Source organism: Canis lupus, chromosome 35, assembly GCF_048164855.1.
Source record: "Canis lupus baileyi chromosome 35, mCanLup2.hap1, whole genome shotgun sequence".
In the NCBI taxonomy this organism is placed as follows: Eukaryota; Metazoa; Chordata; class Mammalia; order Carnivora; family Canidae; genus Canis; species Canis lupus.
The window spans coordinates 15134605-15161317 of NC_132872.1; the positions used below are offsets into that span (position 1 = coordinate 15134605).

At 40.2% G+C, this 26713-nt stretch overlaps 1 protein-coding gene across 10 annotated transcripts in view; it reads right to left on the reverse strand.

Annotated features, from left to right (window-relative positions):
• CD96 (CD96 molecule) overlaps positions 1-16771 on the reverse strand; it is a 96711-nt gene extending 79940 nt beyond the window's left edge. For 4 of the 10 annotated variants that reach the window (XM_072812398.1, XM_072812391.1, XM_072812393.1 and 1 more), the window contains exons 1-5: positions 16483-16756; positions 15809-16021; positions 14997-15166; positions 14160-14687; positions 11893-12246 (exon numbers count right to left, since the gene is read on the reverse strand). In XM_072812398.1, the coding sequence (XP_072668499.1) occupies positions 11893-12246; positions 14160-14220 (415 nt within the window). In that variant the 5' untranslated portion in view covers positions 14221-14687; positions 14997-15166; positions 15809-16021; positions 16483-16756. Of the gene's footprint in view, positions 1-11892; positions 12247-14159; positions 14688-14996; positions 15167-15808; positions 16022-16482 lie in introns of all 10 variants that reach the window. The other 6 variants (XM_072812397.1, XM_072812396.1, XM_072812392.1 and 3 more) reach the window with 3 other exon arrangements.
• Positions 16772-26713: the final 9942 nt, after the last annotated feature.

Consider the following 26713-nt stretch of genomic DNA (forward strand, 5'->3'; position numbering starts at 1 on the left):
AGCTTTGCCAATGCAGGGTCAATTCCTTGGAAACCAAACTAAAGACATAATAATTCTTATAAAAAGTTGAGTAGAAAAATCAATAGCCACACACTGAAGAGGAAATAGGTTTTATAATTTAGGTATGAATAGTTACCAAAATTTTAAAAAATTAAGAAAACCTAAAAAAAAACCCCACTGGATCTAGAGCTGTCACATTATTATTATTATTCATGTCTAGATTTTAACAAAAAAAGATGATACATGAAGAGGAAAGAGTAATCCATACTCAGAAAAAAAAGCAGTTAGTTAAAATTGATTCTGAGTAGGCCCTACATTGGATTTAACAGACATTATAGCAGCTCCTGGAAGTATGTTCACAGGATTAAGACAAAATATGATGAAAATGACTCAATAAATAGGGAATCCTAGTGGAGAAATAAAAAACTATCAAATGAACCAAATAATTGTTCTAGAGTTGAAAAGTCAATAACAAAAATGATGAAAAATTAACTAGGGATTCTCAATAGCCAATTTGGGATGATGGCAGAAGAAAGAATCAGTGTATTTGAATATTGATCAATATAAATGATCTAAGGGCACTTAGGTGGTACAGTTGGTTAAGCATCAGACACAGGTCATGATCTCAGGGTCATGAGATTGAGCCCCACATTGGACACTGCACTCAGTGTGGAGTCTGCTTAGGACTCTCTCTCCCTTTGCACCCCCTGCCCTGTGCCTTCTCTCCACCCCCCCCAAATAAATCTAAATATATATATGTAAATTATCTAGGACAGAATCAAAGGTTCTAACAAGTATGCAATGGGAGTCATAGCAGGAAAGATGAAAGAGAGTGGGACAGAACAAATGTTTGAAGAAATAATGGCTTCTTATTTGATTTTTAAAAACTTTCTGCAAAGTTAAAAGACACCTCCAGGAATCTTAAAACTCAAAAAAGTTAAACACAAAGAAAAACCCACCTAGGCATATGAATATCAAACTGCTGGAAGCCAAAAACAAAGAGAAAATTATGGAAGTAGCAATTGAAATCAGTAAGAAAAACAAAACAAAACAAATCACATGCAGAGACCAATAATACAATGGCTCACTTCTCACAAGGAACAATGGAGATCAGAAGATATATTCAAAATGCTGAAAGAAAAAACAGCCCACTAAGAATGCTACATTCAGTGAAAGTATCCTTCAAAAATAAAAATGAAAAAAAAAAAAACAGGATTCCGCAAGTAGATTTGTCTTATATAAAATTCTAAAGTAAGTTCTTTAGGCTGAAAGTAAATGATACCAAATAGTTACTTCATGCCATGAGGTGGAATGAAGAACAGAGGAAATGGTAAATACATGGGTAAATATAAAATACTATATATTTCTTTTTTTCCCTCTTAATGTCTTTAAGAACAGAAAATTTTTAAACCATTAATTTTAGCACTGTTCTGTTGGGTTTATTTTATAAATATATAATATATAATATATATATCTTCAAGAGTTATAATGAAAAGAAGAGATATGCTGGAGGAAGTTGCAAAAAGAGGGAGAAAGAGAGAGAAAATAAACATAGAAACAGACATAAGAATGATCATGACATTGAAGTTATCCAACAAGAATATTAAAATAACTTTTTTAATGTATTCAAGAATAGAGAAAAAGATGGAGTAAATGAAAAGATGGATAATCTGATCAAAGAATTAAAAATCTACCCAAAATAGTAACTTAAAAACATAAGATCAGAAATTAAGAATTAATTTGATTGGGTTGAAAACTTAACTGGACATCACACAAAAATAAAATTTCTGAATTGGATTATAGGTCAATAGATAATTTCTAAACTACAGAAAAGAAAAACAGAGAAAATATAGGAAAAAAAGCATTAGAGAAACACAAAAGTAGAAATTTAGGCACTTTTCAGCATAATAAGGATAATCACCATAACTAACTGAAATTCATCAATATGTTCAAATTCATATGAATTCATAATACAAAATACTTTTTGGTCAGCTTATAAGAGTGCTAGTGAACCAGCTCATTTTTAAAACTTACAAATAAAGGGAAAGAATCAAGTATCTGTTCTGCTTTTCTTATACAAACTGCACATCAATAAATAATTGGCTCATGAGAGGAAATTTCTCTATAAGCAGACTTCAGGTAATAAATACAAGAATGACAGAATTTGAACATCACTATTTGTCAACCCATAATGAATTAATGGATCCAGGCAATACTCATCAATGGTGGTTAACATCACACAACCAGACATTATGTGCCTCTGACGTAACTATGCAACATCATCTCTGAAGTACTTGTGCCAAAAAACAAAAAGTAAAAACAAAGTTAATGTGATCAAATCTCCATATGCAACGAATTAGTGAAAGAGGAACATGAGATATAAGAGCAAAATCCAGGCTGTGATAATTTTACAGGATAAAGAGTCACATTTACTTGAAAGAAAAATAAGAAATATAAAATAACCTTTAGATTAAAAGAAAGTTTTGAAGTGTCTGGGTGACTCAGTTGATTAAATGGCTGCCTTTGGCTCAGGTCATGATCTTGGAGGTCCTGGGATCAAGACTCCCTGCTCATCAGGGTGTCTGCTGCTTCTCCCTCTGCTCCTCCCCCACCTTGCGCACAGGCTCTCTCTCTGTCTCATAAATGAATAAAATCTTTTAAAAAAGCGGGGGGGGGGAGTTTTGCAATGATCACAACACTTTGAGTTTATGTGAATCCAATTTAAAGAACCAAAATGTAAAAATAACAACTATGAGCTCAATTGGATATTTAATGGTATTAAGAATTTACTAGTTTTTTTTTAGTTATGGTATTGGTATCGTGGCTATTATATATATATATCTTTATCTTTTAAAGAATCATTCTAAAATAAATAAGATATCTTGGATTGTCTTTAATCTGGGAGGTGGCATGTTGCTAAGAGTTTAAATGAAACAAGATTGTAAGTTAATAATGATTAAAGTTGCATGTTCAGTACATGGGAGCTCATTGTACTATTCTATATAATGTTGTATGTTTGAAATTTTCCCCAATTAGAGCTTTTAATATTTTTCCATGAATCATCTGAAGTCACCTTGAGTATTGCCAGCTCTAAGCAGCACACTTTGAAAAAAACTAATCCTTCTCTCCCCCAAATTCACTATTATCCTCCGATTCAGGGATTGCCAAACTATGGCCTGTGGGCTGAATCCAGTGGGTATTTTTGTAAATAAAGTTCTCCTGGAACACAGGCCCATTCACTTACATATTGTCTATAAGTGCTTTCATGCTACAGCAGAGTTGAACAGTTTTGACAGAGGCTGTACAGGCTGTATGGACAAAGCCTAAAATATTTACTATCTGGTCCTTCAAGTTTTCCAGTTCCTACTCTGATGTCCCAGGCCTCATCCATTATTTGTCTTTAGATCTAATCCTGAGTGGTTTCAGTAACCTCTCAGTTGACCTATTCACTATCTGGCCTCTCAGGTCTGCCACTGTTATTCCCCACTGTCTCCACTCCATTTCTGCTTTCCACTTTCACCATCAAATTTGGACCTTTTGAGCCACACATAATTGCTTCACCTACAAAATCACTCCTGCTGGTTGTTTTGTGCAACTAATGTTGTCTCTCCTGTTCTCTGTCCTCATTGAGACTTTAAATGAGTTGATCTCTACTTTCTCCCAACCCATCCGCTTTCTTTTCTTTGCTTCTCTCATCATCTATCTAGAGTTCTATAGTCCACCATTTCAGTAACATTCTTGTTATTATCCCAAGTCCCTTGGCTCTGGTTTTCCTCCCAGTAGTATACAGGGAGTCCAATAGTGAACTCCAACTAGCTACTTTTTAATGCCCAGATCTAAGCAGCCAAGCACTTCCGCCAAATTGTCTTCACTACAATTTCTTATCATACTCAAATGAATATTCAACATGAACAGAAAATCCAAATGCATTTACCTAGGGAACTCATTTTCCCTCTATTCATAGAAACTATTTCAAAATTTTCCAACCTCCTTAATGAAGCCTTCTCCCTCTCTCTACCTGAAGATAACTTTGTTTCCTATTTTATTTATTTTTTAAAAAAGATTTATTTATTTTAGAGAGAGAGAGAGAGAAGGAGAGAACGAGCAGGAGGGGCAGAGAGAGAGAGGGAGAGGGAATCCTAAGCTGACCCCACAAGGAGCATAGAGCCCAATATGAGGCTTGATCTCAGGGCCCTGAGATCACAAGGTGAGCCGAAATCAAGAGTCGGATGCTCAACCAACGGTGCCACCCAGGGGCCCCATGTTTCCCATTTTCGAGAAAATAGAGAAGGGCACTGCCATCATCCTGTGCTTTTGCCCCAACTTCCTTCCCTTCTGTTACAGAATTTTTTAAGAATGTCCTTTTGTCCATTAGCCATAGTACTAATGTTATAGATCTCATTGTCCCTATATTCTCCGAAACCTTAGTTTACTTATTGTACTAAGTGTACAGTATGGTGTATTTCACTATACTCTTTCAACTCTGACTTGATGTTAAAGCTTAGTCAAGCATCTTGCATTAATTAAAACCATCCTGCTCCCAGCATAATGCCAATGCAAGCGCTCACACGAGCACTCCTAGCCTTCCACTCACTCCTGACAGGCTTGTTAGCAGTTGCATCAACATTTGTTGTCTCCTTTTCCTTGCCTTATACTCACTCCTCTGCTCCCTTGAGTCTGACTTCCATTTGCCTTCTGCTCTACAAAAACAGCTTCTGTGAAGATGATCAATAACAACCTTGTTCCTAAATACAATCCAATAACCATGTTGTCCTTTCAGAAACATCAGAATTGATAGCTACCTCCTGTCACAAAATATTGTCATTCTAGTTTTCTTTTGTGAGCCAACTCCTCTCCTGATTTTACTGCTGCCTCTTTAGTTACTCTTCTATTTCCTTTGAAGATTTATCTTTCTCCATCGATCTCAGTTGACGGGCACATTGCTTTTCTCACTTGATTTTCTCTGCCTACATTTCTTTCACTCCCAAAACCTCAGTTAGCATACACTCATATACCTCACCAATTTGTATCTTCAGCTTAAAGCTTTCTTCTAGAGCAGGAGTTGTATATCTACCTATTTCCTTGACATCTCTTGAATGTGTCAACTTCAGGTCTAACTCCACAGGTACAAAATCAAATTCAGACTCAAAACAATCCCTGCATGTTTGGATTGTCCTCTAGTTTTTCCTAACACTGAATTACTGAGTAATTCTCCCATTTTTTTTTCTGTTCCACACATCTGAAACCAAAGCATCATCCTTGATACTGCTTTTTATTCTTCATTTCACATGTGCAATCCAACATCAAATCCTGTAGGGTGAATATCCTAAATATATTTCTAGTTTGAATATTCCTCCCCATGTACCTCACTGCCACTCTACTCAATGTTACTAGCATCTCTCACTTAGATTTCTGTCCTGTCTTAACTGCTCTACCTTATCCTCTCTACCTTAACTCAATCTGTTCTCTACGCTGTTGCCACAAAAATCTTTTTGAAATGCAAAATTTTGATAAAGAATCAACAACCACCTTCCAGTTAGTTTCCACAGCTCCTAGGATAAAGATAAAACTTCACTAAACCATTCAATCTCTCTAGCCTCATCTTCGACTGCTTTCCTTTTAATCCTGCTTAAGCCATAATACATTTTAAAACCCTCCACAGAGGGCACCTGGGTGGCTCAGTGGTTGAGCATCTGTCCTTGCCTCAGATCATGATTCCAGGGTCCTGGGATCGAGTACCACATCAGGGAACCTACTTCTTCCTCTGCCTATGCCTCTGCCTCTCTCTGTATGTCTCTCACGAATAAATAAATAGAATCTTAAAAAAAAAAAAAAGGCCTGACTGTTACAATATCTCCTTACTACCACAGAGCCTTTAACACATCCTGTTTTCTGTAAAGCTGTGTTCCCCACATTTACCTGGTTAACTCCTGTTCAAGCATCACTTCCCCAGGAAACCCTTCTTGATCTTCCTACTGCAAGAGCACATCTCACTGTCACAATTTGACCTTTCTCTTCTGCTTATTTGATTATTTTGTGTCTCTTCCCATTGGACTTCATGATTCCTGATGACAGAGTCATGTCTGTATTGTATCAAAAATATATGTAGCACTCAAAAATATATGTAGGATAAAGATTGAATACAAGAATTTAAGAAGAGATAGCATTCAAGTTCAAAAACAAATTATGCTATAAGAGAGACACACAGATCAATGAAACAGAGAGCCCAGAAATAAACCCCCATGTAGGATCAGTTAATTTATAATAATGCAATTATGAAAGGAGCCAAGAATACGAAATGGGGGAAAAGACAATCTCTTTAGTAAATGATGTTGGGAAAACTGGAGAACTGCATGCAAAAGAAAGAAACTGGGCTCCTGTCTTATACCATACATAAAGCCAAATAAAAACAGATAAAAAACGTGAACATAAAACCCCAAACCATACCACTTGTAGAAGAAAACATAGAGGCAATGATTTTTTGGTCTTGGCAACGATTTTTTGGATTTGACACCAAGAGCAAAGGCAAAAATAAACAATGGGACTGCATCAAACTAAAAAGTTTCTTTCTGGAAAAGGAAAACATCAATAAAATGAAAAGACAACCTATGGGATGGAAGAAAACATTTATAAATCACATATTTGATAAGGGGTTAGCATCCAAAATATATAAACAACTCATACAACTCAACAACAATGACAACAAAATATACAATCCAATTTAAAAATGGCCAGAGAAATTGAAGAGACATTTTTCCAAATAAGATATCCAAGTATCAAGTAGGCAAGGAAAGGGTGCCTGACATCACTAATCATCAGGGAAATGCAAATCAAAACCACAGTAAGATATCACCTCACACCTGTTAAAATATCTATTCTCAAAAAGATAACAAATATAGGAACAGATATGAAGAAAATGGAGGACTTGTGAATTGTCGGTGGAAGTGTAAATTGGTGCAGCCATTCTGGAAAACAGTATGGAGGATCCTCAGAAAATTAAAAATAGAACTATCAGGGTGCCTGGGTGGTCAGTGGGTCAAGCTTCTCGCTCTTGGTTTTGGCTCAGGTCATGATCTCACAGGTGGTGGGATCAAGCCTAGCCTCTGGCTCCACGCTCAGCAGGGAGTCTTTTTGAAGATTTTCCCTCTCTCTCAAATAAATAAATATTTTTTAAAAATAAAAATAGAACTACCATATGATCCAGCATTTCCACTTCTAGGTATATATCTAAGGGAAATAAAATCACTATCTTGAAAAGGTATCTAGCATCCCCATGTCTATTGCTGCACTATTTACAATAGCTAAGACATCGAAACAACCCAAGTTGTTGGACACATACTCCAAGTGTCTACTGATAGATGAATGGATAAAGAAAATATTCTAATATTCGAGGAAATATTATTCATTCATAAAGAAGGAAATCCTGCCATTTGTGACAACATGGATGGACCTCGAGCAAAGAAAGACAAATACTGTATGATTTCATTTATATGTGTAATCTTAAAAAACAAACCACAATGAACCCGTACATACAGAGAACAGACTGGCAGTTGCCAGAAGGGGGAATGGGGGTGACATACATGAGGAAGGTCAAAAGGTACAAACTTCTAAGATAAATAAATTCTGGAGATAAAATATACAGCATGTTGACTAAAGCTAACAATATTGTATCATATGTTTGAAAGTTGCTAAGAGATAAATAAAAGTTCTCATCACAAGAAAAAATTAACTCTATGAGGTGATGAATATTAATTAAACTTATTGTGGTGATCATTTCATGATACATGCAAGTATCAAATCATCTGTGTATACCTAAAACAAATACAATGTCATTTGTCAATTATATCCCAAGAAAACTGGAAAGAAGTCAAAGAACAAATTATGTCTCTAGACAGGATAGCCAAGTTATCAAGATTATAGCATTAAAATATTTTATTCTGGGATCCCTGGGTGGCGCAGCGGTTTGGCGCCTGCCTTTGGCCCAGGGCGCGATCCTGGAGACCCGGGATCGAATCCCACATCGGGCTCCCGGTGCATGGAGCCTGCTTCTCCCTCTGCCTGTGTCTCTGCCTCTCTCTCTCTCTCTGTGACTATCATGAATAAATAAATAAAATCTTTAAAAAAAAATATTTTATTCTATTACTCATAACAAAATATAATAGTTCTTTTATCATAGTCTGTACTACTTCTCTCAACCCTCCTCCTCCCCCTTATATACCATCATTTCTCCCCCCCTCCCACTGCTTTCAATAACAACATTAATAGTCCTTTAAGGCTTTTTTTAAAAAAAAAATTTTTTTAATTTATGATAGTCACAGAGAGAGAGAGAGAGAGAGAGAGAGAGAGAGAGTGTGAGAGGCAGAGACAAAGGCAGAGGGAGAAGCAGGCTCCAAGCACCGGGAGCCCGACGTGGGATTTGATCCCGGGTCTCCAGGATCGCGCCCTGGGCCAAAGGCAGGCGCTAAACCGCTGCGCCACCCAGGGATCCCAGCCCTCTAAGGCTTTTATCCTGATCTTGGAAATTAAAGTCACATTGCACTTTTGTAACAGAGCCTAGTAACTTCAAATTTCAAAATGCACCAAAATCATACAATCTCAGGTACTGTGAGTCCAGTTGCATTCAAATCAAGGAAACCAGGATTATAACAACTCAGGGCTTTACTCAGAAAACTGGGTTTTTTGGGATAGCTTGAAAGCTAACGTAGGAGGAAACCCTGTCAGGTGAAAATGAAAAAGCAGCAAATGTCCAACTGTTTATCATCATTTCTACCCTCGTCCGCAGCCTCAGAGCACCAGCTCACACAGGAACAAAATATTGGGAAAAGAGAACAGAATCCATTCTCAGGCCCTCGGGGAACATGGGGACACAATTTAGACATACACTGTTTTGTGAACACAGGGAGGAGAATGGCTCAGAAGACAACAGAAGTGAAACAAGAGGTCCCGACTGCCTGCGGTCCTTCAGGTTTTCATATTTAGATTTTTCTCCACCACTTCAATTTGCTTGTGTCCATGTGCTTCATGAGTGTTTAAACTTCACATGTGCTTTGCTTATCCAACTAGCTTGCCAACCTGAAGATCTCACAGGGATGTACGAGGGAAATGGCAGGAGTCAGAGAAGCAGGGAGTGAAGATCAAAGGAATAAAGGAGAAAAAGGATGTGTCATGGGGCGGGGTTGGGGGGGGGGACTTGACAGGGCTTCTGAATGGCACCTGCCTCATCTGAGTTAAGTGTCTACTGCTTCACTCTCTACCAGGCTTACACTGTTGGTCACTCTGTAATGAAGGATGCTTTGTCCCTTTATGTTTTGCTCTTTTGTATGTTGCTCCCTTTGGACTCAGTACAAATTATCAGAACTATTTCTCTAACACTGAAGCCATTTTTTTTTCATCTGGTCCAGCTGACCAACAGCAAAGTTACAATCAGAAGACTGGGAAATTGGGATCCCTGGGTGGCGCAGCGGTTTGGCCCCTGCCTTTGGCCCAGGGCGCGATCCTGGAGACCCGGGATCGAATCCCACATCAGGCTCCCGGTGCATGGAGCCTGCTTCTCCCTCTGCCTGTGTCTCTGCCTCTCTCTCTCTCTGTGACTATCATAAATAAATAAAAAAAAATTAAAAAAAAATATTTAAAAAAAAAGAAGACTGGGAAATTTCCAACTGCAGAGCATGTGGGCATGGCTTCTGCCCCTCCAGAGATTTGCAGTTTTTAGTAGCTACAAACTTGGCTTCCTTGAGTTGCCCTTTATTTTAAGAAATATGCTTTCCTTAAAGGCAACATCACTCTCCTTCCCGGATAACATACTACCTCTTCTCCAGCTCCATCCTCATGTCGAGCTAGATCATATCCCTTATTTCCTCTAAGGTACAACAATCCATGTTGCCAATTCTCGATGGGGTTGGCTTTAGATCCTCAGAGATGTAATTGCACAGTTTACAGATGTAGGCAAAAAGTACAAAATCTTTATCTAAAGCCAAGGTCAATGTGTACTTGTGCTAATGTATGTTCAATGTTCCACTGGGTTCCAAATTATGCAAATATAAAAAGAGAGGGAGGAGGATCCATCTTAAATAAGAACTGATAAATAGAGTTCACTCATTATCATTATTACTCTTCTTAATGAAAACTACCCTTTTCTAAACTCTTACTCTCTGGCAGGAGCTATGGTAAGTGCTTTACACAAATTATCCCATTTAATCATCAAAATAATGGTATCTGCATAGGAGGAACAATAATTACCCATATTTGTTATGGAAGAAAACAAAACCTTAGAGACTTAAAATAACTTGACTTGAATATAAATATATAATAAACAACAGAGCCAACACTCAAGTCCAGGCTATCATACTCCAAAGTATGTGTAGCTAAGCACTGTTCTACACAGGTCTCCTTATTTCTCTTCATTCAACCCCACCCCACGTCATCCCCAATTTGAACGTAAGTATTTCTTTTTTCCTGGAAAACATCAATGGGAATAGGGCACTGTAAACTATTGGTAGAGAAGCTTCTGGTCTACAGGTAGATTGTTCCAACACCATGGTCTTGTCTCTTGGTAAGAAATGGAGAGGAGGTAGTAAATCCATCCCTGTTGCCTGTCCTGGGCAGTTCTGTGTCTCTTTTAGCACAGCCTTCATGAGTTAATTTTTGTTGTTTTTCTCTGATAGTAACAGGCCACTTTGCTCCTGAGTTAAAAACATTTCATTTCCAGTGCATTTTCCATTTGTTGGCTTTCATTTTCATTCTTTTCCATTAGTATAAATCGAAATCATTTACTGTAGGACCAACTAATTTAGGGTAGGCATTATTATCATCATTTTCCAGATGGGCTCAGAGAATGTACACGAAAGGCCCCAGGTGAAATTTATTTCTGGCCAGAAAGGAGCTAGAACTTAAGCCTAGGATTCCTGCCCCCAAATGCAGTTCCTCCGAAAGCAAGAATGTATGAATGCTACATGCCCAGCAGCCTCCTGGGTACCTTTACCTGCCCTATACTAAACATGTCATATATCCAAATCCACTTGCAGACATTCCCCCACAAACCTGCTCTGCTCCCTCTGCCTTCAGTGAATGGCAATCCCCCACCTCGATGTCACCTTAAATTTTTCTCTCTCCTTCACTCCTACTACCATGGTTCTATATCTGTTCTATTAGCGAGTCACATCTAGTTATGCCTGAAACATTAAATTTGTTGTTTTATTCTATGTCTACCCAAACTACCACTCTGTCTCCTCCAGACTACTGCGACTGTCTCCTAGCTTGCTCCAACCTTTTCCTTCTTGCCCATTTTTGCTCCATTCTCCTACTGAAGCCAGCATGATCTTTTTCTGACACAAGTACAACCAGATTATAAATGTCATGCCATCCTTCTGTTGTGAATACTTCAATGTCTTCCTCTGGCTCTTATATAAAAATCAAAACTTCAAATATGGCTGACAAGATCTGACATGATCTGGTCCTTGTAATATCTCCCACCTCATCCCTTAACCTCTGCATCACAGCCCCACTGGCATTTTTCCATTTCCTCAAACACTGCAAAGCCCCTCTCACAAGCTGTTCCCTCTCCCTGGATCACTCACAAACCTCCCACCTCCTAAATGGTGTTAATGTCTACTCCTTCTTCAGACCTCTGCTCAGGTGTTGCTTGCTCAGGGTCAATTTCCCTGGCCTCCATGACAGGCTCTTTCACAAGACCATTGTAGTCCTTATCACTTATCGCTGCTACAGTTTTACATGTATTTGTGGAATTATTTGATTAATTCCTGTCTTCCTTCCCAGACAATACCACTTCTGCCCAACCTCTGTGTACATGATTGGCTTCAGAATACATGTCCATCGAATCAGTGAGAGCTGAATGAAAGCATTTGCCCCTTTCCATCCACCAGTTATGCTTACCATTTGTCTGAATGAGTAGGTTGTAGATTTTAGTCCGAGCACCCTCTGGATACAGAGTAAAGGTACACTCATATTTTCCAGTGAGTGAGGAGGACATGTTCCTTAAGTGTAGAGTCCAGATTGACACATTTCTGGGAGTTTCTACGTAAGTCACCAGTGACTCACAGGGACCGCCATTAGCACAGTGCAAGCCATATTTGGGATGATAAAGGGCAATCAGGTCCAATTTATCAGTGACCTTGGACCATTGCATCTGCACCAAGAAGCCCTTCTTCTCTGTTTGGCAGGTCAGGTTGACATCAGAGCCAGGGAAAGCATAGGTGTCTTCTGCATTGGGTGCTTTTCCCCATACTCCTGAAAAGGAAGGTTGTGAGCCATTAGTTTACGTGATTCATGTGGAATGACTCTTCTTTAAAAACCTTGGTCACTTTGGTGAGGCAAGGGAGCTACTGAAGAATTTTCTCCCTGGTTGTCTTATGTGTAGGAGGGAGCCTGTGTGTGATCCCAATAGAGAAGCAGAGACACAGTATAAATGAGGAAGCATTTGCTGAAGGACACTAGAAGAATATTCATCTCTTTGTCTGTTGCTCTGCCCAAAGGATAATTTAAGTTCTCTTACTACCTGTGAATAAAATTAAGCCAATTCAGAAATTGAAGCCCACCAGCAAACTTATGACAACTACTTTTACAATGAATAAAACTGAGTTTTCTTTTCTTTTTTTTTTTTTGGTTTTATGAATCAACAGCTGCCTATAACACAATAACATCTTCTGAAACTGAAAAAAACCCTGATATGTGTATAGTTGTTTTAAAAAATATATGTAGGCTATTTTATTGAATCCTGCTCACATACTACAGAATGATGTTGTTAACACTCTACCAAAGAGGAAACTGAGGCACAGGGTGATTAGGTGATTTGTTTAAAGTCACACATAAGTAAAAGTAGAAGAACATGGATTTGGTTGCCTCGAGCTTGTGCCTTTTCTATAACCTTCATAACATGTAAACTGACTCTCCATTCAGTTGAGAAGAATCAGAAATTTGACATTCAATATGAAGATCAAAAAGACCTTCATGTCCATGAAGCTAGAGCTCCTGAGGAAAGGAAGGGAGAAAATACCTCAGGTAGAGTTTCCACTGAAGATAAACTGCGGTCGGCATCATCTAGTATCAACACTTTGAAATACTAGACATAAATGAAGAAGATTCTCTCCCATCAGCTCTCTGACCACATGGTACAAGGCCCTTAAAATATGTTAAGCATTGAGCCTTTGACATGCCTTCAATAGTGGAGGCATCAATCTTAGCATTAATGGAACACCGTTCCAGGAAGGGTATATTAATATGACAAGTGCCACAAAGGAAAAAGATAAGAAGATGACAAGTAATGGAGAAGAAACAAGGCTCTCAAAGGTACTTGACAAATGGGAATTATTACACTTTTATGGATTCAAAAGTTTGGGTAGGCAGAGGTTATAGTACAGTTAAATGTCACTCCCTGTAAGCTCTCCTTTGACTGATAATATGCCTCTGATTCTATCCACAGCATTGTATTCCAAAGTCTCCTTTGATTTACAAATTCTCCTGAAAATCTTTGTAGCTATATCTGTAAAGCATAGTTAATTCTTGAGACACTCAGGCTCACTCTAATTCCCCCATGCTACAGAATGCAGAACAAATCTTTCCTCCTGCTATTTTTAAATAGGCCCTGAAGGCACTGGCTCCCACTGTTGTAAGGACCCTACTTTGTCTTCCAGGTCCATACCTACACACGCCTCATTAAAATTCAACATATGTTCAACTCCCAAAGACATTAGTATTTGGAGGAGGAATGCTTGTTACATACAAAAGAAAAAGGATCCTCGAGAGAGAGAAAAGTTGAGCAAGGATCCCGTAGCACCAATGGCTTTGTGATTTTTTTAGTATTTCGGAGTTGTTCTGACTACCATTTGGAGAGCATTTCGTTTCCAAGAAGTACAATTTCCCAGTTACTCCAGAGATCCCCTTAGGAAAGAAATGGGTGAAAATGTCTCAGAGCGGTGGCACAAACCACTCATTCCCTTCTCGTTTTTAGTGTTCGTTAGTAATCATTTCTAGACTCTAACATCTCTCCAATAGCTGCCACTTAAATTCGTAACTGAAAACCTTAGCAACGATCTGCCTTCATGATCAATGTCAGCAGTAGTCACACACATTTTAAATGAACTGAGGCCATATTCTCCCCTACAGCAGCTGATTTGACAAGAAAGGACAACTAGAAGCCTTACCCTTGACGAAATGTATTTGGATAATGGAGCAGACGGCACAGTAGGTCCATTTTTTCTCCATCGTCTCCTGGAGGCCTCACACCAGCATCTCCATAATCACAGAAGTCAACTGATAGCTTGAAGCAAACTCCAGCTACTCTATTTATGCAGAAAAACCCCCAAACCTTCTGCACGCCTGGGTCTGCTTACCACTCAGCAAGACCCCAGGAAATGAAACGTAGACAGGAAAGTAATGTGGTTCAGAGCTAAGTATAACCTTCGACAGAACAATGTTGAAATTGTTCTCTGAAATTGTGTGTATCACCTTTGTTAAAAGACTTCTCGGGATCCAAAGATTCTCTGCTTCAGGATCTCTGTGTCAGTCTTGCTGCTTCGAAAATCCAAACAAAGGAAATCATGCAGAGCGATTCATAATGTGCTTTTTATACATTTCAAGAACACAAAGTCATTTAACAAATGTGAACTCCGTGTCTTTCGTAACAGTTTTTCTGTTCACTTTTAAAATATGTTTTCTTTCCAGAATTGCTCCTGGGTGAAAGAACAAAGGATTAACACGTGTAATTTTAATAAGATCTGAAAAGTAACAGGGTGTAACATCAGCTATCAAACCGAATTTTATTGTCACCCATATGGCAGGAAAACCCACATTTCCTGGCATTGGGGAGGTGAAGAGGGGCGGTTCCTCTTCTCCTCGTCTGGCCTAGGCTGGAGGTCAGGCAGGGAAATCTTCCACCCTGCTGGCTGGAGGGATTTTTCTCATTGTTGTTGCTGCCTCAGCCAAAAACCAGATAGAGTAAGGCTGAAACAATCTGGATCCAAAGGTAGAGAGCCTCCTACCTCAGCCAGCTACCGGGCCTGTGATATCTGCCCCATTAATTCCATTTACAGAGGACTGAGACTCTCAGGGGCTTAGAGAAGTGACTCCTGGTATAGGTTGACTTCCCTGGCAGATACGATGCCAATACTGGTCCAGCTCGAGATAAAATGGGCTGTCTTCACCTTCCAAACTTAAGAGAACAAGCGTTAGATTGAGGATTACAGCATGGGGTTGATGAGCAAAGAATAAAGACGCGTAAATTTACATGCAAGCATATCAACAATTGGTGAAATGTGACCCTAATTTCACTACTACAATAAAGGCAGCAGCCAGCAAACCTAAAAGACAAACAAGAAGGTTGAGCTGTGTTCCTGAGGTGGATGCTCTTTTGAGGTCACAGGGAGACCATTCAGGCCAGGTTGTCATCTTGTATATTGTCATCGTATATCACAACATCATAATATACTGACCTGTCATGTGTATACTAATCTGTCCCTATACGAGGACATAGAAGGAATATCGATGATGCCAAGACATAAGGCATCATCTCTGCCATTTAGAAGACCAGAATTTAGCTGGGGGAACAGAGATTTGCACGTAGTGAAACAGGAGTTGCTGCCCTGGATGTCCAGACTACCCTCTGCCCTCTACACCAGGCTACCTCATCCCTGTACTGCCACTGCAAACACTTGCCATGACAACCATCACACATATTCCTCACCACAAAGCTAATGTTTCTGGCAAAGATCAAAAGACGGAGTTACTTATTTCCTAGCCCAGGGCTCCTGAGATTCTGCTTTATTCCTACTCCCATCTCCACCTGCATACTTACTTTCAGATCACTGGAGGTGTTGGGTCAGGTGGTATTGACAGGGATGAGAGGCTGCAGCATGTGAAGACTTTGACTGCCAGTCAGGAGACACTGCTGTTCTAAGTGCCTTTGTCTCTTCGCCTTTACTCCTGGAAATTCTAGCAAATAACAGTGATGGAGTATAGTGGCAAACACAGCCTAGGAGATCCCGATCTGCAGGTTGGTGTTTCCATCCTGTTGGGACACATGACAAGCATGGGGAAGGATTTCGGGCACTCATTCCCCCTGTCCCGGTAAAGAGGAATTTGTCTATGTGAAATCCATAAAAACCTAAACAATACCTCCCCTTGAAGCAGTTAGTGGTCTCCTGTGTCCTGCTGCTTTAAACTAAAACAGCTTTTCAGGAAAAAAAAACTCCCTCAAATTCAGAAAAAGGGAACACATCACTTATTTTCCAGAACTATAGACACTTGGAATTCTTGCCTTTCATGGGGGTTGGGCTGCCCAGGGTACCTATTCAGAGGCTGCTGGGCAAATCCCTCTCTGGGTGTTACTTAGAGCTTAGTTCATGGGTTTCATAGCTAGAAACCTCTGGGGCCCTGAGTCGTCAGATTTGACTAGTTTTCCTTTGGGATTCACCCAGGCTTTCAGAGAAGAAAAATTTCAGATGCCCACGGAATATTAATCAAGCACACCTGGTGTCCTACAGCTGCAAGACCCGCGCAATAGCCTCTCCATGCCTGTCTGCATGCAGCAGGTGGCAGCAACGCCCTGCGGACCAGCACTGTGCTCCCAGGTGATGGAAATTGCCCCCGTGGCTTTTCAATTCCAGTAACATTTTCTAAAGGCCCTTTCAGCATGGGGATAGGCATTCTCTGTACTTAAAAATAACTCCTCTATGGAAGTCTTGAAAATCTCTATTATCCTCCCTGCTCACCAAATCCCAATTGCACAGCATTTCTTCTGCCTCCGATTAGAGTCTGCTGCATATAAAGAGAAAACAGAAGCAGTCAGTTTCACACACAAAAAGAAATCTTGAACTTCTTGAACTTCAGAGGCAAATTCAATTATTTACAAAGAGAAGCTGGGGCACGCATTATTTCTGCTGGAGGCAAGTCATAATTGTGTTTTTTGAGCAAACTTTTTAAATGTTCCATCTAAACACTTATCCTCAATGAGAAAAGGACATTTTCAGAAATAGGAAGTTGAGCAAAAGGTAAACTTACTTTTGTGGTTTGCAGAGAGGTTAACTCAAATATTACTGATTTGTCTTGGATTTTATTCTTTAATTATTGTATATAAAGATTCAAATGTGGATGTTGTACCTTTGTACATGTTTCTCTACCCAAATGCTTAGAAAACATGTCGCTTAATGTTTCCATTAGTCAAGAGATATTTATTGAGTGCCAACTCTTAAGAGATTACTGAAGAGGCATATTTTAAGGCGATTTTATTTATTTATTTTTGGGGGAGAGTGAGAATTAGAGAGATTGAGAGGAGAGAGTACACACATACAAGCAGGGGAAGGGCAGAGGGAGAGAGAGAGAGAGAATCTCAAGCAGGCTCTAGGCCCGGTGCACAGTCCTGCTTGGGTCTGGATCTCAAGATCTTCAGATCACGGGGATCCCTGGGTGGCTCAGTGGTTTGGCGCCTGCCTTCAGCCCAGGGCGTGATCCTGGAGTCCCGGGATCGAGTCCCACGTCCGGCTCCCTGCATGGAGCCTGCTTTTCCCTCTGCCTGTGTCTCTGCCTCTCTCTCTCTCTCTCTGTCTATCATGAATTAAAAAAAAAAAAAAAATCTTAAAAAAAAAAAATGATCCTCAGATCATGACCTGAACAGAAATCAAGAGTCGGTTGCTTAACTGACTGGGCCACTCAGGTACACCAGTTTTAGGTGATTTAAAATACAAATGATAAAACACTTAAGAGCTCTTGCTCTTAAGGCACTTATTATTTTGCTGAAGAGAAAACTGAATGAATAGATGGCCCAGGATTTTAGGAAAAGAGGAGGTGTAGGAATCAAGTCAGTGTGGAACCTCAACTTGGCTTCATACTAAAGGTGAGTCTGGTGGAAACCACAAGGTAAGTCATTCCAAGCAGAGTAAACAGTAAGAGCCTAAGTTGGAACTGCTGCAGTTGTTATCATGGAACAGAGGCTTTATTGAGGGGTTTGGGAGTCAGACAAAGCTGTCCAAGGGGTGAGATCAAATCATGGAGGACTTTGAATCCTGAGCTGTGCATTTTTTCCTTCCTGTCAGAGAGAGTTATAGGTTTTTCAACAAAAGAGTAACACATATAAAATAACATTTTAGAGAGATGAATTGGGTGGACTTGTAAATAAAATAAGGAGAAGGGAGGAGGAAGATCTATTAGGGGTCTTATATTTCTTTAAGCAGCAGAGGACAAGAGTCTACTGACTGGTCAGGGCAGAGCGTGACAGGGGCAGGAACATTACAGAGAAAGAGGAGGTAAGGCTTGATGTCCAATTGGACATAGAATCAACATCTGCTCTAAAGTTTCATGCATCAGAATGAGGAGAAAAGAAAAGATATAGTAGGTGTAAGGGCTATAAAACGATGTAGATGTGTCATGAATTAAATGTACTGGGGGTCCCTGCTGGAAAAGCCACCTTACCCAGGACTTTGGGTGAGTAAGGGATAGCCTATAAGGGTATAGATAGAGGCCCTGCCTTCATGAGAAGCAAGCTCCCCCTTTTGGTTTTCACTAAGATTTTATGAGATTTAAGAATTACCATCTAATGTGAGAGAAAGAATTTCATGACACAATCAGCACAGAGCAATCTAGTTTATCACCCTCATTTCCACATGCTCAATTCCATCCATTAAAGACTGATTTTAATGTAATACATTTTTCCAATGACAACATCAATATCTGTTCATTACCAGAATGCATTTTAAAAGGTTAACAAAGAAAATAAAAATCAGCTGGAATCCTAACCACCCACAGACAGCCAGTTCTTATATTTTGTCTTACATCTCTCTGGACTTTCACATAAATATGTATGTATGAAGAAAAGAGATTTTTACTATGTTTACCACATGCGCTCCAACCTGTCCCTTTTGTTTTATTTCATGGTATATTGTGGACATACACATGTTATAAAACAAAGATAAACTTCCTTCTTTTGAAATAGTTGCATGGTATTTTATTGTACAGATGCACAAAAGATAATTTTTAAGATAAATACAAAATTTCTACCTAATGCTTTACTTTAAGAAATAGAATTTTAAAATGCAGTTGAAGAATTGCACTGAATACTTTTCAGTGGCAAGTTAAAATAAGGAGAGAGAGAAAGAGTGACCATCAGACAGAGGGGAGAGAGAGCTTGGTTTTGCCAAAGCCCTGGGAAGCTAATGTTAGCTCACTGATAATTCAATAATGTTGACTTTTGCAGAAATACATTTTAAAAACTATTAACATTTCTAGGATCAACACAGACAGAATAAAAGAAAACTTTTAGATTCTATATCCCACCCAGTTTCAAATCATTGAAACTTATTTAAGACGTCTCTTCACATGCAATGGGGGGAGAAATGCCACCGGAAAACCTGAGAAGTGTTCCAGTTGATTTTAGAGCTTACAAAAAGATAGTATGGAGCCCAGTCACATACTGTGATCCTTTTGTAGACTGCTGCAAATGTGTTCTTAGCTACACACTACATTGTGTGTGTACACACTACATTGTGTATTTACAACCATAGATTCACGTATAGATACTGTGTTTCTATACTTGGTGAAAACAATAGACCAAGTTAAATCAACCAAGGACTGGATCTGACCTTTTGCTAGTAATCCATCCCCCCAATGATTTCCTTTTAAATGGAGTTCTAAGTTTGTGAGCGATAGCAAGAGCCAGCAAGTAAGACAGGAAGCAAGAGAGGAAGGGAGACAAAGGACAGACGCCACTTTGGTATTGGTTGTCTTTTGTAATGGTGTGGCTCAATAGAACCTCAATTGGTAATGTTACCAGGAAATAGGAGATTGTGATTAATAGCATTTCCTGGGTAACGGAGTGCTAAATCAAATTCTTTCCTTGGAGGGAGAAGAATTGTAATGGGCAAGTTAAGTAAATGGGATAGAAAGTTAGTCCTCATTGCTGAACATCTCTTCAAAAATATATTAGTTCACATTACTGGCTTAATGAAAACCTTTGTAATAAACATTACTTCACTTTATTTGGTGACTGGGGATCTTAGAGAAACCACAGACATTGCTCCAAACCTCAGACCCCGGGGTAGTCTAAGAATAGAGGATGGTTGTGAATAAAAACATACTCCCTTTCTCCAAAAAAAGGTCTGACTTTTGAAAAATTTGCCTCCTTTATGGAAGAGTCAAAAACAGAGGCACGAGCGTGTCCCATGTCCCAACACAGAGGTTGTCCATATCCTGCCAAAATCTTTAGAATTGTTGGAGCTAGAAGGAACTGTACAGATTTTCTAGTATAGACAGAGCTCTTCATTTTAAAGAAGAAACTGAGGCTCCACAGTTAAGTGTCTTGCCCAAGGCGAAAGAGTTTGTTGTAAAGAACCTGGTACTACTTGTTACACAGAGACATTGAGTCTTATCTTGCACTATTCAACTATTCAGTTTGCTCAACTGGTTGAAGCCAAGCATTCTTCAAATTAAAATGCAAATTGCCTCCAATATCTTAACAAGCAAGAAACAATCTAGGGATGCCTGGGTGGCTCAGTGGTTGAGCATCTGCCTTCGGTTCAGGGTGTGATCCTGGGGTCCTGGATTCAAGTCCTCCAAGAGGCTTTCTGTAGGGAGCCTGCTTCTCCCTCTGCCTATGTCTCTGTCTCATTTCTGTGTCTCTCATAAATAAATAAATAAATAAATAATTTTAAAAGAAACGATCTAGAAATCATTTTTTGTTGTTTTGTTTTGTTTTTTTATTCCCATTACATTTCTCTCTACTAACCTGTTCTAGTATGTCCGGAGGTAAACAACAGTGAGCAATTTATGTCTAAATGTATAGATGTACACACATACTCGTTTGAGAAGTTTCTGTTTGTGTATTTGTTCACTTGCTTGCTTGCTTTTCAATTTAATTTCCCGGAGGAATTCTGACCAACTCTCTGGGTGATACCACATAGGCTATTTTTAAATCGAAGGTATTGAGTTAACTTCATCTGATGTTATGTAACTCAGCATCAATTTGATTTTATTGCCACGGTTCTTTCACCATTTATTATGCATTTTTTCCTCTTTCGTTTTGCTCAGAGAAGGGACTGTAGATCTCTTATTTACTTCTCCAAACAACTTTGCTTTCTCTTTGTGGCCTCTCCTCTCTCCTCAGTGCACACAGCCTGCAGATAGGGAAGCTGCTCTAATTACCCAGTGCCCAGCTGGGAAGGCCACATTTCCAGAACTAGATGATGATGCAAACAAGTGAACAACAGAAAACACTGTGTGTGGAGAATCTTCTGAAGCAAGCAAAAGATCCTCAAAGCTTTATTTTCTAAAACAAAATCATGCCTTGTCACTTTTGAGAAAGTTAGAAAAGCTTTTCTTTTCTTTCTTTATTCCCCCCCCCCCAAAACTAAATCATGTCTTGTTGCTTCTGAGAATATTAAAATCTACTTGGAATTACCAGCATTTGTATCAGTTTCGCACTCTAACCATAGTTATAGAGCTCTGGAACTTCAGAATAATCAACCTCTTATTTTATAAACAAGGCATCCAGTGCCCAGTGAAGGGAAATGATGAACCTGACATCGTGGAGTTATGTATACCAGAAATACTGAACTCAGAGGCATGGCTTTAATGTGGGCCTCTTCTTCATACAGAAACAAGGGCTATTCATATCATAAATATTGCTATTTACGTGACCCTGCGAAAGGGACCACAAAACCAGGCTGGGTTGTCAGGTGGACTCACGTCTCAACACATACCAGTCTCACAGTACGGATGACTCAGACGTGTGCCTTTGTGACAGAACAGTGTGTCAGAGGCCTGCCACTTACCAGGAGGAGGTGCAAACCTCAAATGCCAGCTCTATAACTGTCAAGGCTCCTCTTTCCATACATCTCTAAGGCATACAGGTGCTTAAGAGGAACCCAACACCTCATCATGGCTCTGCACAACCGACCACTAAGCCCCTGGCTCCGTGTCCTCCCTCCCCACCTCAGAGGGCCTCACTTACCACAGTACCCGCCCCCCTTCCTCTCTGTGCCTCAGGCCTTCTGTGTTCTTTCAACCCTAGGGTCTCTACGTGTGCCACTGTCTCTGCTTAGAATTCTTCCACAGCCTTGTTAGGTGACTGGATTCTGTTAGTCCTTGTCTTCCTCTTCAAGGACTTTTCTGACTCTCATGATGGTGTAAGGGACCGTGGCCCCTCTCCCCGCCCATGGGTCTCTTTCCCATCAACAGCCCTATTTGCTTCATGATGCTTATGAACTATGGGAAGTTGGGCTGCTTACTTTCTTTTTCTTAAAGATTTTATTTATTTATTTATGAGACACACACACACACACACACACACACACACACACACACACACACAGAGGGGCAGAGACACAGGCAGAGGGAGAAGCAGGCTCCATGCAGGGAACCCGACGTGGGACTTGATCCCGGGACTCCAGGATCATGCCCTGGGCTGACCGCGGCGGTTTTGAGCCACCAGGGCTGCCCGTCTCCTTACTTTCTTGTTGGATCTATTGTCACTTTACTTTCCTTAGTATGTAAGCTCTGCAGGGATAGGAATTTTATGTATTAATCACCCCTTACGCCTCACCAAACGTCCCCTCCACCCACCCTTTTATTCCAGCTGTGATGGAAGCAATCGGCCACTTACAGATTCACCCTGAAAGCACCTCTCCTCAGCTGCCCTGAATGCCCCACTTTCTGCCCCTCATCTATTCTGATACCTGAACAAACTTGAAAATGCAAGGCAGGTAATACCCCGTGGGGCAGTACATGGTCCACGAGGAGCAGGAGCTAGGGCATAAATCCCTCCTCTTGTGATGCTCATGTGAGTGATTCTAAAGTGTGTTCTACATGGCTCCTTAGAGGGTGCCCAGAACGACCCAGACACATCTACACACAGTAAGCTGCTTCAAAATATGCTCTTGGGTTGGCTTTTCCTCCGTCCCTGCTCTACTCTTTTCAGTGTCTCCTTTCTGTTCCAAAGAATAATACCCTAAAGTAGCTGTAAACAGGCTCATACTTCATGTTGTGTCTCTGGGGGGAATGTACGCCTAGGCTGGCTCCATATTTACTGCTTTATCTCCAGCTCCCAGAGTGGGTTTGGCCACGTAACAGATACTATATGATTATTATTTTTGATAAGACTCTCTTTACTAAGTAATTCCATTTCCCATCAATGGGAACAACATAGCATGCTCATCTCACAATGTCCACAAAACTGAAATAAGCTAGTCACATACCTTAAAAGTAATATGTATCCTTTATTCTGAAGAGTTTCTCGACAGATATTGGGCTCCAACTACATGTCAGGCATAAGGACTGATCTACACAGACAGCGATAAGGAACCTTTCCTCTCTACTGACATTGTTTTAACATTATCAAGGAGAGGGGTGACCACAGTAAGTATGAGCAGTTCAGGGACCCCCACTGGATCTCCCACCAATTGTGACCTTTAGGTCCACGTTAAAGTGTAAAAGACTAAGGAAATTAGCAGCTCATAAAAGGGTAGACAATATCTACCTTGACAAAGTCAATATACATTTAAAGACATTTCATGGCTGAGTTGCCAAATGTTCAAATGAACTGTAGAAAATAAATCCTGTCACATGAGCCATGGAATTCAGTAGCATTACTTAAGATAGAAGTGACAAACCTACCTCTACCAATGACAAGACTCTTTTCTCTGATAGCCAGAAAGCTAAAGAGTATGATGCTTTAACTATGGGAAAATGAATATGATAAAATCTAGGTCTCTTACATATAGGCAAGTAATCTTTTAAAATATCAGAGAAGCCGCAGTGCAACTTCTGCTGGCACTAACGACTTAGCTGTCACTCCCTGAGAGTGCATTACTCCAGAGTCAGTAAGCCGATCTCATCCCAGCAGAAAACAAAAGGCATGCCCCAAAGTGATCATTGAGATGAGTTTAATATAGGGTTTACATATAAGATGTGGGATGTAGGAGAAATAAAAAGGGATGGCTAGCAACACTGGGGAGACATTTCCTTTCCCAGGACTGAGGGGATTGGGAGAGGGTCACCGGAGAGAGTAACTATAGGGAGAGGGCCTCCTGATAGGAACTGTGACCTTCAGTATAGAAATGCAGGCAAGGCATGACAACCATTTGGGTAGGGAGCTAGGGACATAAATATCTCAACCTCACTTTACGTCGAGGGAGGAAGGAGAGTAAGGGTGAGACATTTGTGGAACCTGAGGTCAAGAGAACTCATTTGCCATCTTAGCCTCTCAGGCCAATAAACATGGTAGATCTGGAGAGACAAAAAGGTAATATCCAGCAGACTAGCTATGTGGTCCTTGGCTATTGTAACAGAAAAGGCTTCAGGCTTTCTTGCTGGTGCACCTGTACCATGGCAGCTCACTTCTGAGTGCCCAGACTCTGAGGAGTCACCTCAGAAGCCACCAGTCGGAGAATTTGTAGCAGGGTGATGGATGAGAGCCAGTTAAAGATCCTTTCCCTTCTACAAAAGGCTTCAAAAGATGTCACTTCCTCCAGTCCTGTGCATTATGAGGTTAAGTCCTATCATGAGAAAGAGCTCTCCCTACTGGCAATGCCTGCAAGAGGATTTCAGATCTCATGGAAGAAATAGTTGAAATCAGAAGAATGTGTCATTATGTTCTGCATATAGAGTGACTAAGACATTGTTTGAGACTCTGACTGTTGTAGAATAGGACTTAGTTCTTGATTTTAAAGACAAGGAAATGATCAGCACCTTTCAACTTCAGTGCCATCACCTCTTGTCACCTCCTTGTATGTTAAGAGTGTTCCCTGGGGAGACAATGTTACTCCCTTAGCAGACACTCTTGGATTTTTCCAAGAAATTGTCTAGCTTTATAATGTGAAAAAGAAGCCTGTTATGGTGCATGAAATATTACAGATAAGGAAAATAACTCCATGACCTATTAGGAGAGGAAATGAATTGTTGAGAATAAGCAAACCAGAAATGGAGAGTTCAAAGTGCGTAGCAGGACCCAGCCACCATCTATTAACTAAGACCCTTTCTCATGAATATCTGTCAAGACATTCTGCAGCACCATGTGATGTCCCTGCAGTCCTAGATCCTGACATATTGTTGTCATAGGTGCATGAAATGCATCGGATAGAGATATTAGAGACTGTGGATTTTAAATAAAGAACTTCTTAGGGCACCTGGGTGGTTCAGTTGGCTAAGCATCTGCCTTTGGCTTGGGTCATGATCCCAGGGTCCTGGGATCAAGCTCTGCATCAGGCTCCCTGCTCAGTGAGGAGTCTGAGCTTCTCCTTCTCTCTCCCCTCACTCATGTTCTCTCTTTCTCTTAAGTAAATAAAATCCTTAAAAAAAATTAAAAATATATAATTTCTTATGTGGGGATTAAATGGTGTAATATATTTGTTTTCTTAGGGTCACAGTAATAAATTACCACAAAATTGGTGGCTAAAACAACAGAAATTCATTATATGACAATTCTAGAAACAAGAAGTCCAGAATCAGGTGTCAGCAGGGTTGCTCTTCCTCTGAAGGCTCTATGAGATAATCCGTTCATTAATTCTTCAGCTTCTGGGGACTGTTAGCATCACCCTGTCTGTTTCAATATTCACATGGCCTTCTCCCCCTCTCCCCATGTCATCTCCTCTTCTGTTTCTTATAAAGACATTAGTCACTGGATTTAGGGCCCACCCTGTTAATCCAGGATGATCTCATCTTGAAATCTTTAACTTAATAACATCTTCAAAGACTCTTTTTTCAAATTAGGGTCACATTTATAGGTACTGGAGGTTAGGACTCGCACATTTCTTTTGAGGGGTCATCTTTTAAACCACTAACGATATCTTGAAGCAAAATCATCTCAGATAATCAAGTGTGCTCTCAGCACTGAGAAAACTGGCATCTTAAAGTGGATACTGTGGTGTGCTGAAAAACTCCCCCATTCCAGGCTGAATCATGCATTTCCCCTGCTGCTCAAAGTGTTGCCTGCTAATGGCTCATGCCTGAGTCACTCTCCAAGAATTTTCTTCATCTGAAGAGAGCTGCCTCTGCTAAGTTTATGCCTCCTTCTTGGGAAAAGCCCACGTGTAATGAGAAGATAGTGAGGGCCAGGTACAAAGGCCTGGTCTGTGCCTCAAATCTGGACAACTCTGAAGAGTCATCCCAGCTCAAGACCTCCTCTATAGAATGGCCTGAGTCCTCTGCTTCAACTTTATCACAAACCAACTTCTCCTTCTGCCCCATTTTGCTTCCTCAGTCCCTAGTAAGTGTTGTTCCCAAGAGCAGCCCCCATTATACCTCCTGCAGGCAAATCCCACCACATATGTTTCCCAAAGACCCTGACCTAAGAAACATCCTGACATGAGATAAACCACAGATATTCTAAGTAGCTCAGAAGGAGTCCTTTTGGAGAACCATCTGCTCAGTGGGCTGGGAGAGCCACTCAGATGATTGAAAGAGAGCTTGGGTAAAAGAAGCCCTTACCCTGCATTGTGTGAGCTCTTTGCTCTATTATTTTCCCTGTGGTTAGAAACATGAAGTAAGAAATTAAACACATAATAAGAAGGATGCCTGGGAGGCTCAGCAGTTAAGTGTCTGCCTCTGGCTCAGGGCGTGATCCCAGATTCCCAGGATCGAGTCCCACATCAGGCTCCTTGCATGGAGCCTGCTTTCCTCCCTCTGCCTGTGTCTCTGGCTCTCTATCTGTGTCTCTCATAAATAAATAAATAAAATGTTTTAAAAAAATAAACACACAATAAGGAAAAAGACAAAA